We start from the raw sequence: 9,332 nt of genomic DNA, 5'->3' as shown, positions 1-9,332 counted from the left end.
AAGATGAGAGGGGGCTGAAGGAAGAGAGGTGGTGGGGAGTCCCCACTGGAAAAAGACATCATGGGGAGAGGATTTTTATAGTTGGAAAGAGAACACAGACAGTCATTTTAGAACTTTTCAGGGAGCACCCCACCCTACAACAAATTCTGCGATAGGCATAGTAGTTCATTCATTCATTCACAAAATACACCATGTCATGCTCCTGCTTAAAGCCCTCTACTCCCTTCCTGTTGCCCTGACAGTACAACCATAGCTCCTTGCTATGTCTCTGCAGACCTGCCTCTTTCTGGCTCTCCAACTCATGTCCTAGGCCTCTTCCCTTCATGCCCAGCCCCTTTGACTTGTTTCTATCTCAGGGCCTTTGCACTTATTTTTCCTTCTGTCTGGAATGTTCTCTCCTCTATTCCTTCTCATCCTTCAGATCTTAACTTGAAGGCCACCTCCTCAAAGAAGTCCTCACTGAGCATCCTGTCTACAGTGGCCCCTTGATGCACCCTGCAGTTGCACCCTGGGTCTCATCAGACCCTGTTATTTCCTTCATGGCATACGAAGAATCTGAATATATTTTGTTGATTTACACAAGACTATAAGCTGCACGAGAGTAGAGACCTTGTTTGTCCCATTCACTTCCGTGTCTCCAGCACCAAGAAAAGTGCTTGGCATATAGTAGGTGCTCAGGAAATATTGTTGAGTGAATAAAGAAGGCACCTAATACATGTATCAGGTTTATAGAAGTGAGGGGAAAATAGAAGCCTTCCATTACTTCTAGAAACTACAATCTAAAATTGAATAGAACTTTGTTATCATTGTATCAGCTCCATAGCTTTCAATCCTAAAATTTGACTCAAAGCATGGTGCTCTGAGATTCATGGCCTGGTTCTGTAAAACTCCATGTTATCTGTCTGGTAGCCAGGTTGTCTTATTTGTCACCATTGCTCACCTGCATTTTCATCAAAGCACCAACTTGCTCTGAATTGTCAGGACTTTTGCTTCTGTATAATTTATCTTAGGCTGATTTAAAGTTGGGTCTACTGTATCTGCATGCGTAATGTATAGAATAATTTCCATTTTGATACTAGGTAAGGGATCTGCTAGAGTAGGACTTTGGTGTGGGTCTGGAAACACCTACACTAGGTATAAGATCGGCCATGGACTGTGTCCAGGTTGAAATCAAGAGCTTTGGCACAAGAGTGAGAGGCAGGTGCCGCCTCAGGTCCATGCAAGGTCAGGCCCCTGGCAATTTCAGTAGCCAGATTCTAGCTCATTCCTAGGCCCCGATGCTGGTAAAATCCCAGAACTTGGAAATAAAATTTGTCCTGTCGGCATATTCCTCCCTGCTGCCTAGATCACAGGTATCCATCTGCTGTAAAATGTGGTGAAGTACCCATCTAATGCCAGCTCTCCCCCTCCACAGAGTTTTGGCCCGTGGTCGTGCATTCCAAGGGGCTAGATGGCATGCTGGACCCAAGCTCAGCTCAGCGTCCGGACCCAATAACAGCTTTTCCAAGGGAGCAGCTTTCTATCCTGGCCACGCTGAGGTAAGCGCCTGAGCTGCATCTGCCTCTCCAAGGTTCCAAGCTCTGGAACTGCCAGAAGCAGGAGCCTCAAGTGCTAGGACAATCTAGCCCCAGAAGGAGGAGGGGGAGTCAGATCTAACCAGGGCCAGCGGGGGGCCTGCAGTAGCTCTTATCCATGCAGCAAATGTGGCCCTCCTGGCCTACTGGGAGAGAAGTCCCTCATGCCCTCAGGACGGCCCATGGCTTCCAAGGACACATCAAGAGTCTGGGCTGTGTCAAGCATCTAAAGTAACAGAACACAAGGCCTCAAATAGATGGTGTCAGTCAGACCCTCCACACAACTCTCCAGTCTGTCTGAGCAGGTGGACCTTGTGAGATGGAAGGTTCACGGTCAGTCTTTATGCCCTTGGCCAGTGGAGTGGAGGAATGGGGAAGAGTTCCAGATCTGGACATAGGTAGGCCTGGCTCTGAGTTGCACTTACGCCTGGTGTATGCTTGTGATCAAGTTACATAATCTTAGCGCTTCTCTCTTTCATCTGTAAAATGAGATAACAAAGGCTGCCTCCTAGGTTGTCGTGATGGCTAATTAGACAATTATGCCCAATAAGTAATAATGATTATAATTATTATCTCATCTCCTTCATTGTCAGATATGTCTCTAAGAGTTCAGACCAGTAGATCTGGTTCCCATTCATGCAGCCAGCACGCCTGTCCTGGAGGAGCCCAGGAGCTCCCACACCTGTATGTGCTAGTGCTTTCTGGCTGCATGTGTCTATCATGGGCATTTTAAGTGCTTTTGGATCAAGTCTACATGATTCCCAGAAATCCAATAAACTAGATAAGAAAACAATTAAATATCTCAATGTTCCCTAATATCTGCATCTGTGGCATCAGGAAGGTAAAACTTACAATCCTTTGAATGGAATTTTTGTTTTGATATTGGGGGATGAGTAGATGCACCCCAGGACTTATCAGCTGCAGTGTGTGTGTGGCCTCAGGCCTCTTTCCTCTAAAAGGTGCTGAGGCCAAGCAACGGGCCAAACATCCACAGGCTGACCCTATCCTTCCCTAGTTGTGTCACCCAAAGTCACTTAGCCTCCCCCAGGCTCATTTGTGTCCTCTACAAGGTTAAAGAAGTGGGGTAGATTAGTGGTTCTCGAAATGTGGTCGCCAGACCAGCAGCGCCAGCATCACCTGGGAACTGGTAAGAAATGTAGATACTCAATGCCCACCCTACCCCGAGACCTACAGATTGAGAAATTCTGCATCTGGGCCCAGCAGTCTATAGTTTAACAAACTTTCCAGGTGATTCTGATGCCCTGAAATTTGAGAACCTCTGGACTTTAATCTCTGATGTCCCTTCCAGGCCATGACTCCTCCTAATAAACCCTGTCTGGGAGATGCCAACAGAGGCTCTGGAGTTTATTCTGTCAATGCCTGTTCAGACCAGGACGCCTCCCGGGCACCTAGCTGGGAAATTGAGGAGCCACAGAATTCCTCCGACACACACGCGGGCTCCAACAACCAAGAGTGTCCGAGTCCTTACAACTGGAGATAGCAAACAGTTAACATTTAGAGTGAAGGCCAAGTGTAAAATAAGAAATGACCCTTGACCTATGCTCAGAATGTGGCACATGAGATGGAGGAGGAGGAGGCTGGATTTCCTTGGCCACAAGAATTTCTTCTCTTGCCAATAGTTGGTGACCTGGTTCACTGATCCAGTCTTGAGCCCAAGAATCACTGGCTGTTCTTGGCACATTCTCTTTAAGGCAGGAATTCTCTTACTCCCTTCTACAACACACCTCCCCAGGCGCGGTTGCCAGTCTCCCAGTGCCATCAGCCCTCCTAGCTGCAAATATTTGACACAGGTGCTTAGCTCTGTCCAGCAGCTTCATCACCTATTCAGGCGAGGTCAGAATCTGTGAAGATCATTTACCTGGTACAGGAAATTTCTCCTATTACTGGAGTGTGTGAACTACTGGAAATCCACAGAATATACCACTGGCCCAATAAGGGTCAAGATTGCTGGGCAGCCCACCCATAGCTGGTTGTAAAGGCATCCCAACTGGCCTCCCCCTCTTAGCCAGCATCTTCATTCTGGGTAGGAGAAGGACAAGCAAAGAGCATTCGCACATTAAATGGAACATGTTCCTTCACGTAAGACCCTAATTGCATCCTCCCAGCTGATCATTCAGCTTGAAGAGCTCTGCTTAGTGAAGCCACACAGAGGGCTGTCATCTGTTCAGGAGAAAGGCTTCAAAGGTTGTTTTTGAAAATAAATAAATAGATCTCCTCCCTGGGTTCACATCAACTAAAAAGAGAATGTTCTTTTCTAAACTATGCGTTGTATTACTAGAATAGAAAATACACTAGTTTTTTTCTCTCTTTTTTCTTTTATTTACTGATGTTTTCTTAAAAAGAGACTTTTAAAACATTTTTTAAAGATTATAGAAACATGTTATCATGAGTAAATCAAATATTATTTTTTTAAAAAATCTTTTACTCTAGAACTCAAATGAGAGATATATTTGAGACATTTTCAAGTATTAATGAAACAATCTGTCCATGATGCAAAACTCCATTGCAATTAAATGTCACCAGGCACTACTTGGTATCTTGACAGTGAGTTGAGAAACAGCATTAGACTAAGAATTTCGTGAAGTTAATTCAGTAGAGTCAGCCGCTGCTAGGCAGAGTAGAAAACTTTGTAATTCCTTAAAATCGAAGAATGTCAGAGTTGGAAGACACCTACCTTAAACATCATCACTCAGATGGAGAAATTAAGGAACACAGAAGGCAGGAGACTTGTGTACATGCTTGCTGGTCCTTAGAGCTGGGGCTACCTGGGAGTGCTAGGTCACGTGAAGGCAACAGAGATGAGTATGACACTTAGCTGCCTACAGGGAGTTTGCTCTCTAGGAGGCAGGATAAGGGGAGAACACAACACTGTGAGACAGCATAAAGGAAAGGCTTTAAGAGATGGAGAAGGGAGAAGGTTTGCCTTGTTGGAATTAGAAAAAGCTCCCCAGTAGAGGTGGCACTGAAGTCGTTGAAGGACAACAGGAAGGATTCTGCCGGCAGAGATGGAGAGCAGGAAGGCGCAGGGAGGGCAGGGAACAGGCCAGTTGGAAAGAGTCTGAGCAGGGCAAGGGCAGGCGAGCACAGAGCAGGAACTGCCCCCAGGAGTTCTGTGTGCCAGGAATGCAAACTATGTGAGGGGAGCAGAAGGAGGCAGGGCCCCTGTGCCAGGCTGAGCAGGGCCTACTGGCTCGCTAGACAAGGGGCTCAGCACCAGCTCCTTTGAGCAGGGTGACGTGATCAGATCACGACTTTAAGAAGCCAAATGGGGTGGCCAGGGATAGGAGGCACTGGAAGAAGGTCCAGAATATCAGGTGGGAGTCTGTTTCCATGACCTGAACCAGGGGGACCCAGAGGTGGAATATTAATAGAAAGAAAATGCAGTTTTCAGAGAACGTGGCCAAAGCAGAACCAAAAGGGCTAAATGGAGGGCAGGGAGGAAGGAACAGAGTCCAGGGATGAGCAGAGGTTTGGAGCCAGTGGATGAAGGAATAATGGTCCCAGTAATGGCAAAAGGAAGCTGCAGCGAAGCACATTGAGGAGGATGGGGAGACAGGATCAAAGGTGACAGTAGCTGTAAGACTGCTTTGTAAATCATCACGTGGTCCAAAGTGGGGCTGCTGTTGGATACAGAGGAGGGAAAGGGGAAAAGATGATCCTAATGAGGATCATGAGTATGAAGGGTTTTGTTCTGGATGTCTTGAATTTCAAACGCCAATATCCATGGAGAGTTGCTCTCAGGAGTTTGGAGGTTCAGAACTGGCTTCAAAAGAGCAGGTGAGCTAGGGATCCAGGTATGGGCATCAGCTGCACAGAGATGTCAGTGGACTCCTTAGAAGAGGATGAGCCCACCAAAGGAGAGACTGTAGGATGGGGTGGGAACCTCTGCTCATGGGGAATAGGGAGCAGCATGTCCTCTTATTTCCATCAAAACCCTAAGTTTTGGTCAATTATTTTCATTTCCCTACCCAAATTCTAACAAGTGTTACTAATTTCTAACAAGGGATGAATTTCAGTTTTATTTCTTCTCCTTTAATCTACCTGATGAAAGATAATGTGTACTGAGAAGAAGAAAAAAGTAAATCAAAAAAAGGAGCAAAAGCAAAGGGCTTGAATGCGCTGCCAACTGAATGTTCGGTTCTGGAAGAGTTGGCAGGACATTTATCTGCAAGACCCTTAGCCAGCAGAACTGGTGCTAATCAAAAGCCCAGATACGCCCCTGCCTCCTCTGCAGGGTCAGCTGGAGATTGGAGCAAATAGAAATATTCTTCAAAGTAACCAAAGAGAAAAGAATTTGGTAGTTTCCTTCTTGATATCTTACCAAAGAGCTGCCTATTTCCAGCTGAATGAAAGCACAGTATCGAGGAGAAGAATGCATTGCTTTAAAGTAGATTAGAAAAGCAGCGTGTAGCCATATGCACAAAGTCCAAAAGAAACCATGCACCATAGTGGAAAAGGGCAGGTGGCATGCTTCTCTGGCCACTCCCATTCACTCCATTCATTCTCCTTATATTTTTTGAGTACCTACAATATATGCCAGACACTGCACATGGTCCTGGAAATCCTGAAATGCAAACCACACAGCTTCTAAAGCACTCTGAGGGAGACGGGCACATGTAGATGACTATCCACAGCACTAGGAGAGGTGATGGGCTTATGCACAAACTGTCCTGGAAGACAAGGGAGAGCACGCTGAGGGGTAGAGTAAGCAGACACACGGGTGAGGAGACACAGCTCTGCCCTCCAGGACCTTACAGTCAGTGGGGACAATAATAATGGCTCTGAGTCCGAGCAGTAGAGCTGGAAAAATACAAAGCCCTTGACCACAAGAAGATAGAAACAACTCCTAATTAACACAGATTTTGTGAGCCCCCACTTAATCCTAACAACTCTGGGGAATAGTGTTTATTGACCACCTTTTATCAAGAACACTAAGGCTCAGAAAAACTAAGTGACTTCCTTCTGCTAACAAGTGCTTGAGTAGGAATCCAAGCAAGGTTTTCTAACCTCAGAGCCAATGCAAAGTTCTTTACACTGATTTAGTAGGAGAGAACACACATGTACGCTCGCGAATTTGCCATTCTGAAGTTCAGAATGGAAGGAGATCACTTTTGATTGGAATGATCTGAGAAGGCTTCAAGGAGCAGGTGGTATATGTGCCAGGCTGGAAAAGTGGCTAGGGAGCAGAAAGACCTAAGAATGAGAAGGAGAGATGGGAGAAAGGAGAGAATTGGAAGTTTGGAGAACACTATATAGGATGCCTCTAATCCTACCCAGAAGATCTAGGGAAGCTTCACAAAGGTGGTGGCATTTGCTATACATCTTCAGGTGTGCAGAGGAGCTCATTGGGTGAAGGGCAGGAGCAGAACTAATTCTATGATTACCTGACTGAGGGGGTGGTGGGGTCACTGTGCGGGTCACTTGTGGGGTCACCATGGGGTAACTGCAGCATAGTGTGGAGCCCTCTTAGGGACAAGTAGATTCACACTGTTTGGCCTATACTCATAGAAGAACATACTCCAGAAATAATAAAAAGAAAAGATGTTTAAGAATGAAAGAGAAAGGGAGGGAGGGAGGGAGTATGCATGGAAGGGCAGATGGCTTAGTAAGGGTCAACTTTGGGTTCTATTTCTGGTCCAGTTGTTATTTGTGACTTTAATGTTTTAGTGGTCGGTTAATTTTCTGTGAATCAGTTTCCTTATATGTGAAAGAAGGATGATATATCCTAACTTAATTCACAGACTAACGAGAAGATAGAAGTGAGCGCATTTGAAAAACGTAAAAACATCACTCAAAGAGGAATCATTACGCATGTCATGTTTATATGTGTAGGGTGGGGGCTGAATAGATTCACGGACTAAGATGGCCCCGGAGCCACAAGTTTTAGGCCAAACATGATGCTTTGCGGATGCATAAGAAGGATTCTGAGTCACCAGATCTTAGAGTAACCCAGTGTCTGAATGGGGGAGTACCCAGTGTCGAGGCTTCCAGACGTGTCCCCAGCTGCTCTTCCCAGTGCCTTCTCAGGGGATTACAGCTGTCTGGCAGGACCAGCACCATCACATCAAGGCACGAGTGATGCGGAGAGGCGTCAAACTCATGCCGCCTGCCTCCCTGGAACACACACGCACGCACACCACCTCCCTCGGCTGCCTCAAGCTGGCAGTCATAGAACTCAGAGCACGTTCCCAAGTTCACACCAAGCTACTGGGCAGAATGTCAGGGGTCCTGTCCCTTCCTGGAAAAGCCCACCCCATAAATGGGGTGATCAAACACCCAGATTGTCTGAGTCAGCCCTGACTGACGCCTGTTGTCCCAGTGTAAGTACTGCCAGCACCCGCTTTCACTCTCAAAAGTTGCCCCAGTTTGAAGCATAAATTCTAGGGACCTCTTACCCATAGACTACCAGGTGAAACCTTGTGATTCTCTTGGGAGGTCAGCTCTGAGGGACCCAGAAATTGGGTTTTGAAAACACTTAGTACTCCATGGAATAATCCTCATCTCTTTCTCATTCCAGGCGCATAGCGTAATGTCCATGTTGTTCTACACTCTGATTACAGCTCTTCTGATCGGCATACAGGCGGAACCATACACAGAGAGCAATGTCCCAGCAGGACACACCATCCCCCAAGCCCACTGGACTAAACTTCAGCTTTCCCTTGACACAGCTCTGCGCAGAGCCCGCAGCACGCCTGCAGGGGCGATAGCGGCCCGGGTGGCAGGGCAGAACCGCAACATCACTGTGGACCCCAGGCTTTTTAAGAAGCGGCGACTACGTTCACCCCGTGTGCTGTTTAGCACCCAGCCCCCACCCGAAGCCGCAGACACCCAGGATCTGGACTTGGAGGTCGGTGGTGCCACCGGCTTCAACAGGACTCACAGGAGCAAGCGGTCAACGACCCACCCCGTCTTCCACAGGGGCGAGTTCTCCGTGTGCGACAGCGTCAGTGTGTGGGTTGGGGATAAGACCACCGCCACGGACATCAAGGGCAAGGAGGTGATGGTGTTGGGAGAGGTGAACATTAACAACAGTGTCTTCAAACAGTACTTTTTTGAGACCAAGTGCCGGGACCCCACCCCCGTTGACAGCGGGTGCCGGGGCATTGACTCGAAGCATTGGAACTCGTACTGCACCACGACCCACACCTTTGTCAAGGCGCTGACCATGGACGGCAAGCAGGCTGCTTGGCGGTTTATCAGGATCGACACGGCCTGCGTGTGCGTGCTCAGCAGGAAGGCTGCGAGAAGAACCTGACCTGCCGACACGCCCCTCCCCACCCGCCCCTTCCACACTCTCCTGGGCCCCTCCCTACCTCAACCTGTAAATTATTTTAAATTATAAGGACTGCATGGTAATTTATAGTTTATACAGTTTTAAAAAAATCATTATTTATTAAATTTTTGGAATCATCCTGTGTGCCAGTACTCAAGTCGTTTTCCTCAGTAAGACCATCAGTGGGTCTTGGGAAGTTGCAGGGTGACTTGTCCGCAACCAGCCCTGACTACCTCTAGGGCCCCCCTGGAACCCCACCCCACCCCGCATGCACTGCGGTTCAGGTATTAGCCTGAGCCAGCATGATTGGGTAGGGAGGGCTACAGGATTGCAAGTGTGTCCTGCATTCCAGAGCCAAAGCTACCTAATCCTTGGATTACGTGCCCCACAGCGGGACCCATGAGCCTGATTGCCTCACTCGGGGAAGTTAGTGGAGATTCATCAGATCACTGCTGGGCTCGGGG

General features: G+C 47.6%; 1 protein-coding gene across 1 annotated transcript; it reads left to right on the top strand.

Annotated features, from left to right (window-relative positions):
• Nucleotides 1–1,420: 1,420 nt before the first annotated feature.
• On the top strand, nucleotides 1,421–9,006 carry NGF (nerve growth factor (beta polypeptide)). The gene is made up of 2 exons (XM_012644606.1): nucleotides 1,421–1,538; nucleotides 8,113–9,006. The coding sequence occupies exon 2, from the start codon at nucleotides 8,125–8,127 to the stop codon at nucleotides 8,848–8,850; it is 726 nt and encodes a 241-aa protein (XP_012500060.1). The 5' UTR covers nucleotides 1,421–1,538; nucleotides 8,113–8,124; the 3' UTR covers nucleotides 8,851–9,006.
• Nucleotides 9,007–9,332: the final 326 nt, after the last annotated feature.

The sequence above is a fragment of the Propithecus coquereli genome, unplaced genomic scaffold (assembly GCF_000956105.1).
Source record: "Propithecus coquereli isolate 6110/MARCELLA unplaced genomic scaffold, Pcoq_1.0 Scaffold215, whole genome shotgun sequence".
Taxonomy (NCBI): Eukaryota; Metazoa; Chordata; class Mammalia; order Primates; family Indriidae; genus Propithecus; species Propithecus coquereli.
This window is presented reverse-complemented; position numbering and strand designations above follow the sequence as displayed.

Coding starts and splice junctions, on each gene's coding strand:
- NGF (XM_012644606.1), top strand. CDS start 8,125: ATGTCCATGTTGTTCTACACTCTGATTACAGCTCTTCTGATCGGCATA.